At 48.6% G+C, this 12,577-nt stretch overlaps 6 protein-coding genes across 6 annotated transcripts; 2 read left to right on the top strand and 4 right to left on the bottom strand.

The window, feature by feature from the left end:
* Positions 1-462: 462 nt before the first annotated feature.
* Positions 463-1,453, top strand: BDV38DRAFT_205781 (putative NADH-ubiquinone oxidoreductase 178 kDa subunit). Its single transcript, XM_032052522.1, has 3 exons — positions 463-777; positions 885-1,129; positions 1,201-1,453. The coding sequence occupies exons 1-3, from the start codon at positions 658-660 to the stop codon at positions 1,355-1,357; spliced, it is 522 nt and encodes a 173-aa protein (XP_031917509.1). The 5' UTR covers positions 463-657; the 3' UTR covers positions 1,358-1,453.
* On the bottom strand, positions 1,145-3,297 carry BDV38DRAFT_205789 (protein-histidine N-methyltransferase). The gene is made up of 3 exons (XM_032052523.1): positions 2,763-3,297; positions 2,290-2,601; positions 1,145-2,220 (listed from the first exon to the last, which is right to left on the bottom strand). Exons 1-3 carry the CDS (start codon positions 2,919-2,921, stop codon positions 1,573-1,575), a joined length of 1,119 nt encoding a protein of 372 aa, XP_031917508.1. The 5' UTR covers positions 2,922-3,297; the 3' UTR covers positions 1,145-1,572.
* A 4-nt stretch (positions 3,298-3,301) lies between these two features.
* On the bottom strand, positions 3,302-5,162 carry BDV38DRAFT_237925 (cystathionine gamma-lyase CYS3). Its single transcript, XM_032053639.1, has 4 exons — positions 4,794-5,162; positions 4,642-4,727; positions 4,134-4,578; positions 3,302-4,059 (listed from the first exon to the last, which is right to left on the bottom strand). The coding sequence occupies exons 1-4, from the start codon at positions 4,899-4,901 to the stop codon at positions 3,484-3,486; spliced, it is 1,215 nt and encodes a 404-aa protein (XP_031917507.1). The 5' UTR covers positions 4,902-5,162; the 3' UTR covers positions 3,302-3,483.
* An 85-nt stretch (positions 5,163-5,247) lies between these two features.
* BDV38DRAFT_237920 (DNA-directed RNA polymerase III subunit RPC25) lies at positions 5,248-7,016 on the bottom strand. The gene is made up of 7 exons (XM_032053638.1): positions 6,798-7,016; positions 6,620-6,718; positions 6,453-6,549; positions 6,309-6,395; positions 6,194-6,257; positions 5,961-6,138; positions 5,248-5,908 (listed from the first exon to the last, which is right to left on the bottom strand). The coding sequence occupies exons 1-7, from the start codon at positions 6,807-6,809 to the stop codon at positions 5,864-5,866; spliced, it is 582 nt and encodes a 193-aa protein (XP_031917506.1). The 5' UTR covers positions 6,810-7,016; the 3' UTR covers positions 5,248-5,863.
* A 458-nt stretch (positions 7,017-7,474) lies between these two features.
* On the top strand, positions 7,475-9,408 carry BDV38DRAFT_268653 (CCCH zinc finger protein; the record flags this gene model as incomplete). Its single annotated transcript, XM_032056814.1, has 2 exons — positions 7,475-9,103; positions 9,172-9,408. 2 exons carry the CDS (start codon positions 7,475-7,477, stop codon positions 9,406-9,408), a joined length of 1,866 nt encoding a protein of 621 aa, XP_031917505.1.
* A 592-nt stretch (positions 9,409-10,000) lies between these two features.
* On the bottom strand, positions 10,001-11,807 carry BDV38DRAFT_205722 (uncharacterized protein). Its single transcript, XM_032052520.1, has 2 exons — positions 10,491-11,807; positions 10,001-10,424 (listed from the first exon to the last, which is right to left on the bottom strand). The coding sequence occupies exons 1-2, from the start codon at positions 11,410-11,412 to the stop codon at positions 10,192-10,194; spliced, it is 1,155 nt and encodes a 384-aa protein (XP_031917504.1). The 5' UTR covers positions 11,413-11,807; the 3' UTR covers positions 10,001-10,191.
* Between the last annotated feature and the right edge of the window lie 770 nt (positions 11,808-12,577).

Genomic DNA, 12,577 nt, shown 5'->3' with positions numbered 1-12,577 from the left:
AAAGTCGGTGGAGGAGGCAGGTAACGAGTGGGTCGAAAGCGCTAAAATCAGATCGATGACATGTCGCCTCTGATAGCCAAACGTTCAGACGCCTGCATAATTTGGGAGGGACCGCAGCCCAATTGACACCATGCGACTGGGGAACAGTGGGGAGCGCCATCTCAGAATGAGGCAGTTAGTCGTGCATCAGCACCACCTCCAAATGCGGTGTAAAGAAAAACCACCATTACTGTCGAGACAACGCAGCGACCCGCCGACTTGTTGCAGGAGGCAACATAGTAGTGTAGACCCATGCTACTAAGGCCTTTTCTCCCCAACGCTGGTTTCGAATAGATTTCGTTCCATGCTCCGGGATTCCCTGTAAAGTATCCGAGCGTGGCGAGACTCACATTCTGTCCGGAGTCCGCAGCGTTTTGGGCTGTTTGAGCGGCATATTCGTTGTCACCGACTAAGAGGATGTAAACTAGAGAAAGGAAAATAATCGTGCTTCTCATTGGTAGGCGACCAGTGTCCCGGTGCCAAGTCCCGTGAGGGCCCTAAACCGCATTTAGTAATTATCACGTGACACCCGCCTCGAACCGCTCACCAGCTTGCGTTCCTCCTCCAAATGGACGGCATCATATTCGTTTGGCCCTGCCAATTGTCTTCCTCCACACTATGTTTTTCGCTAGGCGATCGGCCACTTCCGCGCGGCTACTGCTGCGCAATCAACCCCAGCGGCGATTCGACTCGCACGCGGCTCACCACCATGCCGAGCCCGTGAACGAGAGCTTTGGTGTACGTTTCTTGGACCCCTCTACAATTCGATATCTTCACTGGTGGCAGTAGCCTGCTACCCGTCAATTGGTAGCTGTGACTAACCTGGATCTTTGTGACCCGTACAGCGTAGCTTCTACGTCACCGTCGGCTCCTTCGCCTCTGCCTACGTCCTTTACCGACTGAGCAAGTCCACCGAGGAGTCTGGATCGCAATCGTGGATTTCCAGCCTCATCCAAAAGTGGACCCCTTCGGAGAAGGTTTTTGAAGAGAGAAATGCCATTCGCACTGTCATAATGGAGAAGGCTGCCCATGACCGCCACTTGTTCCAGAGTCAGGGCCCTAGAGCCGTTTTCGAATTGAAGCAGCCCGAGTATGTCTCATATAACCGCACCTACTCTTGCAGACCGCAAGCTAACATAACCTGTTTCTTCCTCTCACCAGGGTCAGCTTCAACTCCGCCCCTCCTTTCAACGTTCCTGCCGGCTCGGCTATGGATATGAGCCATGTTACCGCACACTATGAGCGCCAAAACAGGGAGCTGGAAGAGGCCCGTGTTGCCCGTATGCAGGATGGCAAGGTTGTCTCTATCTATGATTAGACAAAATTGATTTCGTTTTCACGTTCCAAGACGCCGGTAGTAGGCATGACAGGGCCAAGCATAATGTACATATAACAGGACAGTTCAAGGTTTCGTTGACAGATTCAGTCGCTGATCGTCTTGTATTTCTGGCTCTACCGGGGAAAGAAAAGCCCATAATCCACAATATTCCCGGACAAGGTTGACCTTTCAATGCGATATCTTTCTATCTACTATTATTGGCGACCTTTGGGCGCAATCTCCAGTACTATTCTGCCCACCCCTTCTGACTTAACGTCCAACCGCTCCTTCACATCCAGTTCATCACCACCGACAGTATTAAATACTTCCAAAAATTCGTCCACACCACCACCGACTCCAAAATAGACTTTCTTCGCTGCCAACAAAGCTCTACTTCTCCCGCCTGCCCGGACAGGACGACGGATCAAAGCCAGCAACGTTTCTGAAAACGCCCTCAAAGACGCCGGGGAGTATATCGTTTCACTAGCAAGAACCAACACTCCATTCTTGGCTTTATCACTCGACGAGAACACTAGGTCAACGAAGGCGGAAGACCAGGCACCAGAGATGAATTCGACGGATATTCTCCGTTCCGCAAGATCCTTCTGGAAAGACTCAAGAAGTTCCGGAGTGATATCCAACTCTAGCTCCTCAACGTGATCTTCTGTCCCAGCAACTGACACCGACTTCTGACGCGTAACAATATAATTCCAAGTCAGAAGCAGGTTAGGCAAAGTCACCAGCCGAAGAACAACAGAGTTGTAGTCTGCAAACGTGAAACGAGTAGTTTGTGACGACCCCGTGGGGTTGGACAGCAATTGCGCGAATAGAGCAAGCGATGGCACTGCCGTTCCGGCTCCAAGCTAGAGATCTTTTATCAGTAACCGGTCTAATAGATGGGGCTAAGATTAAACGCAAGATGTAACACCAACCTCGATGATATGTCGATCCCCCGCACCAGCGTTAGATAGTATGTTTTCATTAGCAACCAACTTCGCGAGATCTACTGAGCATTCCCACGTCTTGAAACCGCCTTCGTAGATGTTGGGCGTGATATCTCCTTTCTCGAGTCCGGAGATCAGCTCTTCGTTCGCATAATCGGCAGTATCCTCTGCCATCAATTGCGTCCGGATATCAAACACTTCGCGACGAGCGAGTGCGAGTGTCGTTTCGGAGGCTTGGTCATTCTGAGGTATATTTATGTTGAGTTTGTTGAATGAAACCTGAGACGGGAGACTTGAGAGCTACAGCATGGTCAGTCTTTTGCCTAATCCAAAGCATTATATAACAAATCGTATTCTTTTTCCATCTGTAAAAGGGCAAGAGCTAGAAAGCTTCTTGGCACCTAGAGAAGGAGCTAAACTTCAATGGCAATTAGGGCACATCCGCGTTAAGGTGAACCTACCAAGTCACTCAGTTCGTGCCTCTGGGCCGCAACTAGTTCAGGGAGTGTGCTGCTACTATCTTGCACAACGGATGTATGCCCCTCATCAACAGTGTTCAACTCCGAGTCGTCCATGTCAATATCATCCCCAGCGAAGCCGAAGCTGAATGCAGACGCCATTATAAAAGACCACGTTAATTATCACGGCCAGATCCCGCTGAAATGTCACCAAAAGCTATTGGGTGATATGCCGATATAGAATACAGACGCGGGGCACGTGTAGATAATGTCGAAGTGGTTTATAGTTTGATAAAGATTCAGGGTGCGAGCTAGAATTGGGGGACACAAGATTTTCCGGGAGCCACAGTATGATCCGCACGTATATTCTAGGGACTTTCACTCCGAATTTGAATGTTTAGCAGCTATAGTCTTGGAAGCTTCTTCTTCAACCTTCAATTTTGCTCTAAATTTTTTGCGGTATTGCCTTAGATGACTAAGCATGTGTTGGTGATGCTGTGGCACAAGTCGTTCATTTGACCACTTTGTTGCACGTTTAATGGATCTTTTATATTACATGGACCAATTGGTGCATTTACATAGTCTGTGAGATAGCGGTCTTCTGAGAAGGATCAGAAAAGGGAGCTAAATTGCCATACAGAAAAGCAAGTTCGTCTGAAGAGTAATCCGTGTCATCGTTAACTTGATCTATGAAAGGTTCTAATTCTCTATTATATTAACTTAATTAAGCGGAGCCGTTTTGTTCGCTGGAGGCGACAGCCTTCTTAAGAGCCTGGAGAACGTCGGCCAGGAGATCCTCCGCATCCTCAATACCACAGCTCATGCGGACCAGGTCATCGAAGACACCAGCAGCCTCACGCTGGTCCTTAGGAATACCAGCGTGAGTCATGCTAGCGGGAACCTCGCAAAGACTCTCTACACCACCCAAACTCTCGGCCAAGGTGAAGACCTTGGTGTACTTGCAGAAAAGGTGAGCAGCCTTCTCGCCACCCTGGATGCGGAAGCTGAGCATACCACCGCCCATACCCTGGCGGTGCTGCTTGACAGCAATCGCACGCTGGGGGTGAGAATCGATGCCGGGGTAGTTGACGGAGAGAACATGGGGGGAAGCCTCGAGGGCCTTGGCGATAGTCGTGGCGTTAGTGGTGGCCTCGCGGGCACGCAAGTGGAGAGTCTTAAGACCACGGTGAGCGAGCCAGCAGTCGAAGGGAGAAGGAACAGCACCAATGGCGTTCTGAAGAAACCCAAGGCGCTCTTTCAAGTTATCGGAGTTGAATGCGGCGACACCCATCAGAACGTCCTGTCTCACGGTTAGCTAACAGGCTATCCAAGAAAAACAATCCTACGTTGAAAGCAAAAGGGCTAGAAACATACCGAATGGCCGTTGATATACTTCGTAACGGAGTGCACGACGATGTCTGCACCGTGATCCAGAGGGTTCTGGACGTAGGGGCTCATGAATGTGTTGTCAACCACCACAAGGATCCCATGGCGATGCGCAATGGCAGCAACCTTCTCAATATCGACCAATCCCAAAGTCGGGTTTGACGGGGTTTCAATCCACACGAGCTTGGTCTCCGGACGGATCAACTTCTCCACATCCGACTCGATGGTGGGGGTGAACGTCACATCCACGCCATGGGCGTTGGCGACCTTTGTGAAGTACCTATGAGTTCCACCATAGACATCGGAAACCGAGACGACGTGCGAGCCGGGCGCGAGGGACTGAAGGATTACCGCGGTGGTTGCGGAACCAGAGGAGAATGCGAGGGCATATTTAGCGTGCTCAAGAGCTGCAATGGCTTCTTCAAAGTTATCGCTGGTGTGTAATTAGCCTGGAGATCAATCATAAACCAAGATCCGTTCTGAGTCGGGTACTCACCGGTTGGGGTTGGAGCTACGTGTGTACTCGTAGAGACCTACAGGGCTACCAACACTGGTCTGAGCGAAAGTGGTGGAGAGGGAGATCTACACAACCGGTCAGCATCACCGAAACAATTCAATCGCGTAATTCATGCAAGATGTGAGGCCTACAGGAGCAATAACAGCGCCGGTCGTAGGATCATGGTGAGCGCCGGAATGGACAGCCAAAGTGCCGAAACGCTTGTCCTGAGCAGGGGCTCCGTTGGTCGAGTTGGTCATTGTCACGGGACTGCGAAAGTGGTCGCGTGGTGTATCTCTATATGAAATCGCAAAAAAAAAAAAAAGATTCAAGCTCAAAAAGAATCGGACAAAGTCGACTCGTAAAGGAAGACGGGGAGATAAGTCTTCACTCTTGTTTTTTCTTTTCTTCTTCTGGAAGCCTGATAGAAACACCTATGAGGTCACAAGCTGCGAGAAGGAAGATCTAATAAATAGTTACGCGGTCTTTGTACCGTCGTAGTGACAAAGCACTGATTTATAATTGATACGAGGGCAAACTGAGTAAGATCGGTGAAGCCGGTCTTAAAAATTAATTAGGATTTATTAACGATGACTCTAGAACCAAGTTTACCCCCCTTCCCTCCTGAAACCCGAGGGAAAAAATTTCTGTTTCTTGGACATGGGTTTTTTTTACGTTGCACATCAAGCATGCTGAAGAACGATAGGGCAGGGACTGATCGGGCCCCGTGAGGATTTCCGGCATAGCGCCGAGTGCAACTCCACCGTGAACCGTTGATTGTCCCCTCCGTGGCGGTGTCAATGCAATTTTCTTTATCTCCGCCACTAGCCGAATTCGATTGATAATGATCGTAGCCTTAATGTACGGAGACTGTACTCTGCATACAATTAGCTACAAGGTTTAATTGATTATGACGATCTATTTGGCGGGGAAATCATCCTACATGGTCAGATCTTTTATTCTTCCATACTCAAGAATTTTCTCGATGTTGCCTCAACACTCTCCCATTTCCGGCCAAATGTCGTCATTTGGCTGATTTGTGAGCAATCACTAAAATCTCTATGTCAAGATTATTTCGTTATTCGTGTAACCATGGAAATATACATAGTCCAGCCATTCCATCAGCAAGGTATCTCATCACATAAGCACGGGAAGTAAGGGAGCCAAGAAGTTATTCCTGCTTATTCACGTCAAGAAGCATGCACATGACCCATCCGAAACATTACCACCACGATACAGGTCCCAGACCAGCCATTTGCATTGATCCCTAGGGTAACGTTAGTAATCAGGTCAAGGGACACGGGAGAGAGAATTCATACTATAATGGAATATGGTGGCTTCCGTTCGATAGCGGCGGCATCTCCTAGATCTGGGGCGTTTGGTATTTGGTCATGCCACTCCTCTATCTCAACGCGGAATCGGACAACTTCTCCGATATCAAAGTAGAATGTGGAGCCGTCCTCGTTTTCCCAGATCCAAACTTGATCGGCATAGTCACTGTAGCATGTTAGCATAGATGACTAAGGACACCGGACATATCAAGGCAGCTCACAATCTGGCACCGTCCAAGAGAAGATTTGGAGGTACGAGGATATCGTTGAAAAACTCTACTCCAACTATGATCAATCAGTACTAGTACCATAAGGGTCAGTTTAAAATTGCCGTACTCTTTATACCATGTTCAGTAGCGCTGGAGATCTTGCCCAACATAATCTCTCCTTTGAATGGACGGAACACAATGAGGCGGAACTTGACTGTCTTTCAATCAGTGCATAGACTCTCTTGAAAGGGATTCAACATTCTGGATGTACCGTTCACGTTGACTAAACCAGTGCCATGGCCGATGAGGCCGTCTGAGGACTCTAACAAGTCGTAGAATCCAATGCACAGGCCAACTTTCTGAATAACCTTTAGACAATTACTGTTAGTACATGCTGCGCAAGCGAACATGCCATTTCAGATAGGAAGCCGTGCGTACTTTATTTGCATACTTCTCATTGATATTGTCCTCAATAGCGATAGAACTATACTTCGAGAAGTCTTCTGGGGAGATCTGGATCAGATCAGAGAGGGTAGTCTGTATGGACTAGTTAGCTTTTGCCTTGGTAGTGAAGTGACTTTATTGCAAAGTAAGAGCAAGGTCCTAAGCGACTGACAAGAATGAACATGGTGAATTCAATTAGTAGGTACTCGGCGGTAGATAAAAAAAATCTTCTATTTCAATACGATTTGGTCCCACGGCGGAAAAATAGAGCACGAAGAGTAAAATCCATTATCAGACCAAGCATCAATATTCCGTCACGCAGGCATCATAACTCATGCTTCCATATTTATGATAGCAGAGAACTTCTTATAATAAAAATAGTCCTTTGAAAAACCACAAATCGATTCCGGCCAATCGCAGACGGCGGATCACTTTTGATATTTTTTACCCGACCAGATCATGACACACGTGACTATTGCGCTTTCCCTTTTTGTGCTCGGAACGGAACAACAGCGCATCAGTTGTTTGATCTGATGAGCTCGGCACTTTTTCCAGATGTCTAGGATGCTGTGAGGATGGCGTTGATGCTAATTTTCTTTGGAGGTCTACTGAGGTCCTCTCACGATGAACTCCCAGGGCTTCTCTTTTCCCCCTCCGCCCCCTCCTCCTCCCACTCAGCAGTCGCAGTATAACCAAAACCAACCTGCGACTTTCCCCTCACAGTACGGTTCAGGCCATCATGGCCAGCGAGGTGGACGTGGTGGCCATCATAGAGGCCGGGGTAGGGGATATGGAAATCGAGGAGGTCGGGGAGGGTCATACATGCCCCATACGGCGAATTCTTCAAATATGGGCTACGCTCCGATGAATTATCCTGGCTATGCAGGTCAGCCCATGGCTAACCCTCAACAAAGTATCCCGACACCGCAATTCCCACCTTCGCGGACCGCCAATTACCAAGTTCCCCAAAGTACGACTTCCTTCCCTTCTTCACGACCATTTCCACAGTCTACACCAACACATGGACCTCCATACCAGCATCAACCTGGCTACTCAGCTTACGGTCCATCTACTGCTCAGCAGGCTCCGACGTATCACTCCATTACTCCAAGCCACCAAAATGCCCCCCCATCTGTGCAACCGTCAATGATGGGCCCGCCCATGCATTGGGGATACAATAATACCGGCTCTGGGGGAGGGTATACTGGTCCTCCACACGGGAATCAGCGAGGTCCCCGCCCGTACAATGCTTACGGCAACCAGGCCTCCAGAGGGGGTGGCACCATGCCACATATGAAGCGCGACCATGCCTCAGCATTTGGAAAGCCACAGAACATTACCCCACGGGTTCCTGCACCTCCTCCGGTTCCTAGCTTCGGGAATCCTTTACCGTCCAAGCCACCTCCGCCGGCTGACGCTACGAGAAAACCGAAGAAGAAGAAACGAAAGCACAATCAACTTGGTTTGACACCGAAGACGGAGGAACACGAGTCTAGCGAAGAAGATGATGATGTAGACGAAGAATCGAGGCTAGCACAGGGTGGTGCTGGTGCAGCAGCAGCCGTGCAGTTTACATTCAAAGGACGCACAACCACATTGCAGTCTCCCGCTGAAATTGCAGCATGGATCGAGGAGCGTAAGAAACGGTTCCCAACTAAGGAGAAAATCGAGGAGAAAAAGAAGGCTATGGAGGAGGCGAAGAAAGCTAAGGAAGAAACTCAGCGGCTAAAAGAATCGCGAAAGCAAGAGACGAAGAACTCGCAGAAAGACCATCAGCAAGCTCCTGCAGATCCAATAGACGCAGCTGAGAAAGCGAAGCGGAAGGCTGATAAGCTACGACGGAAGCTCATGAAAGAGCAGAAAAAGGTCGAAAAGGCGGAAGCAGATGCGGAGCGGGCTCGGATGAGAGTCGAGGAACTGCAGCGAGGATCGACGGACGTTAACAGAGACATTACTTCTGCATCCACACAAGACGCTCAAGCCCAGCCAGGCCCTGAAGATAAATCGAATACTGCTCTTGGTCAGGAGACGAGAGCTTCAGAGACTGAAGGTGAGCTGCTCGCTTCAGGACATACTCCGGGCCATGTTTCCGAACCCAACAATGATGGGCCAGCATCAGCTTCTGAAGCCAAACCGAACGGGGAGGATGTCATGGATGATGTCAAGGCCGATGCTGCTGTGTCTTCGGATATTTCCGACAGTAGCGACTGGACGTCATCTAGTGGATCGGACCTCTCCTCTTCAGACTCGGAGGACAGCGACAGTGATTCCGCCCCTGAGGAGACAACCTCTCGCCGTGAGGGCCCTGAACGGGTGGCTCCGCCCCCACGCGAAGCAAAGAAGAAGCTATGCCGACACTTTGCCCGAACCGGTCGTTGTCAGCGTGGAGATAAGTGCAAGTTCCTGCACGAGACGCTGGATCGTGGGGCTAAGGCGAAGTCTGTAGAGAAGAAGGGGCGCAAAGGCCTTTTACAAGCAGTAAGTTAGACCTCTTTCTTTCTTGCTTCCAAAATTCTAGCTAGAACTGGACTAACATACAAAATCAGCTTCTCGACCGTCAAAAAGGCGAAGATGATCGAAAAGTTATGGAGGCTATTGTATGGCTCGGTGAAAACGGCTTTCTTGACGAAACAAAGTCCCACAAAGAGCCCCTGGAAGGTGCGAATGAGAACTCTGCAACGGATGAGGTAAAATCATCCAAAGGGCTCCCAGGAGACCTACTATTATCATCAGAAGGCATTGTGTCGGTGCAGACAAGTGATAGTGCCCCGGCCACTGCTTAGCACCCGCTTGTTAATATTAGCATGTATATATACTTATCAGCAATCAATATTAATCAAACCTTGACTGCCTAGTCTCAAGGACAAGATAGATTGATCGATCAGTCTGTTTCCAGGTTGATGTACCCTTGTACAATAGGTGTTATTCCCGTCTCTCATATTAACCATGCACATCTCCATGGGGGTACCCCGTCATCCATTCAAGCAATCTATAATTGAATCATGGCCGACTTTGCTATACTACTAAAATGAGCCAGAACAAGACCTAGTTGTCCAACCCGAATCTGAGGCGTAATGAGTTCAGTTCTAGAGCTTCAATTAATGGCCGCATCTCGAGCCTTAGGATAATCCGATCTAGGTGGCATTATTCCTCCTGATTTCTGAATGCATACCCAAAACACGCCTAGACATTCAAGTGGGACTGACATTGGATTAATCTAATGGCCCATGCGCCCCAACACTCAAAATAAGCTTACACAGGATCTACAAGACCATCCTCATCGATCGATAAGGCTGAGACAGATCACGCAACTGCAGATCGGACTGGAATGGAATCTGTAATATACAATACAGCTAACATACCTATGTATCTATTTATATCCCCTGCATATCTATTCTAACTAATCAAACATCCCGAATCTAACAAGTATATACAGTACACACACATGGTTCACATAACCTAGACGCCAAACCCAACCAGCCAATGTACCCCCCCAGAACACCCCCGAAACACGGAGCATGGTTTCTATGATAGTAGTACAAAAGTGGACATACCTAGATATGAGATCAGGAATGCCGCGTACTAACCGACGATGTCTTTGAGTCGTTAACCGGGGTCAATTCTACGTCGGTGACTATGAACTTTTTCGAGTTCGGGTTGATGTTCAGGTCACTTGTGGAGGGGAGGTGAATGAAAAGACGATCTTCGTCGTCGGGATTGTCTTCTTCGCTGACTGTTTTGACTCGGATGATTTTGTAAGGGGATGGGAATCGGATGGCGGAGTAGGAGTCCGTGCCGACTGTTTTGGTTATGAGCATATCGTAAAAGAAGGGTATGGGAGTAGAGAGAAAAGAGAGATACGCACACAAAAGCCAGTAGAGATATTTGCTGATGATGGGAGACCAGATAGTCACGGCGATGATTTGACCGAAACTCCACGAGTCAAGTGAGATCATCGGAAGGCTTCGTGTTATAACCATGAAAGGATAGAAGAAGTTGGCGAGTAGGAGAAGGGTTTCAATGATCACATTCAAGGTCCTCGAAAGGATCCTGACTCCTCTGGATTTTAGCCACGGGTGGACGCGGTGGTAAGTTGCCTGAAACCAGGGCATCTGGCCGAGCCATCGCTGGGGATAAGGGGCGAGGCGTTTCAAAAGGAGGAGTCCGTAGATCGCAATGCAGACGAAGTTCACGGAATTATCGGACAGTCCGAAGATCAAATTATTGACAATGTCATAGTTTGACCCCATCTCGGAATCCGAGCCGCAGTATATGAGAGGAGGAGGGGAAAAACCACATTTGTCGAGACGATCTGCTGTCGCGATCTCCTGTAGATTGTCCGCTCGAGGCTCCACCTTGCACAGATGCAGCGTGACGCTAGACGTCACAATTGTGATAGCGGACCACACGGAGATATACCATGAATGCAAGCCAATCCTATGGAGTATCCATAAGCCGTACGTAATAGGAAGGATACCCATGAATGCAACAGCTTTGGCCATGGAAATGTTCGACTGTAGCTGCAACAAGCTGGTTGCCTCGAAAACCTGCGGGCCCGCCGCAAGAGCAATCAGAGCAGCGCACTGGAAGGAAAGCATGAAGAAGCATTGTGCCTCTTGAAACTCCACCAGCATGGATTTGAGAACCGAGAAATGGTGCTGGCCAAACTGGATCTTGGCCATGGATCGTGCCCCCTTGGTACACCGACGGATACATCGTGTGACTGCGGGGATGACTTTCAGTATGAGAACAGCGAAATGGACGTATAGCAGGATGGCGGACTGCATCGTGAATGAGAGCAAGACCTGTGATTTACGCGGGATAATAGCTGTTAGCAAGTCTTGTGGAAAGGCATGAGACCGTATGTTCCAGGTAGATGTACCCCCACACCACCGATATCTTGATTCACGTCATTATCGACACTCCTACAGGTTGTGGTCTCAAATTCCTGTCTGGGGAGAGTGAATATGCGATAATAATCGCTCGGAGTGTAACCCTCCAAATCACACCCTTCCAGTTCTGGATCTGGTACTTCGCAGTACTGCCTGAGACAATCTCCGACGAGAGTTCCAAAAGTGCTATTCACGTTCAGACGGTGACCTTCTTTCGCTGTCAAAGTAGGCCCCGTGCTGTCCGTATGTTCGGGGACACCAAAGATGCTAAAGCACGTGGCCAGGTTGTTGAAGGATTGGAAAACCACGAATGGGTCCATGCAGGACGCACCCGTTAGATCGGATGGGATCCATTCCATGACCGGGAACAAATGAGACCGATATTAAGGTAGATTAAAGTATGTCTGACATTCTGGAAAGGGAGAAACCGTTGGCTGTCAAGTGAAGCTTAAGTTTTCTTTTTCGTTTCCGTTTTTCAGGACCCCTGAAACTAAGGTGAAAACTTGAGAATATATTAATAGTCGATTTTCATGGGGAAGATGCACAGCCATTGCCGTTTCGTGTTCCAAAAAAAAAAAAATACTACTCTATTGGACGAATCCGAGGGAAAGGATGAGAGTGAGACATCCGTCTGGGAACTATGACCCAATTGAGTGGTAGCTGTGGAAGATCACTAACTGATCGGTATGCCGAGTGGGTGTGGAAAAAAGATCTTTGAAGCTGGTAGAACCGTTGAAGACTCAGATGTATGGAGTATGAGGTCATCATCCACAGACTCATCTGTGGCAAAGATGAGGGTTCCAAGGGTACTATGTATGTATATAGACTACGATCTAGATATCACCACACTTGTCGGTCGGATATCAACCGAGTCCATACCAGATGTAGCCTACAAGGTTCGAGCCCTAGTCCAAAAATTGGTCAGGAGTAACTTTTGGATATTGCTTTTCCAAGGAGAATTGTTAATTCCGACGTTCGCCAAGTTAGCCTTTCTCGGCTTAGTGACAGTCAATCAATACCACACTTTGACTAAGCGGGAACCAATCAAATGCCGAAAGAT

Source organism: Aspergillus pseudotamarii (genome assembly GCF_009193445.1).
Source record: "Aspergillus pseudotamarii strain CBS 117625 unplaced genomic scaffold BDV38scaffold_8, whole genome shotgun sequence".
Lineage (NCBI taxonomy): Eukaryota > Fungi > Ascomycota > Eurotiomycetes > Eurotiales > Aspergillaceae > Aspergillus > Aspergillus pseudotamarii.
This window is presented reverse-complemented; position numbering and strand designations above follow the sequence as displayed.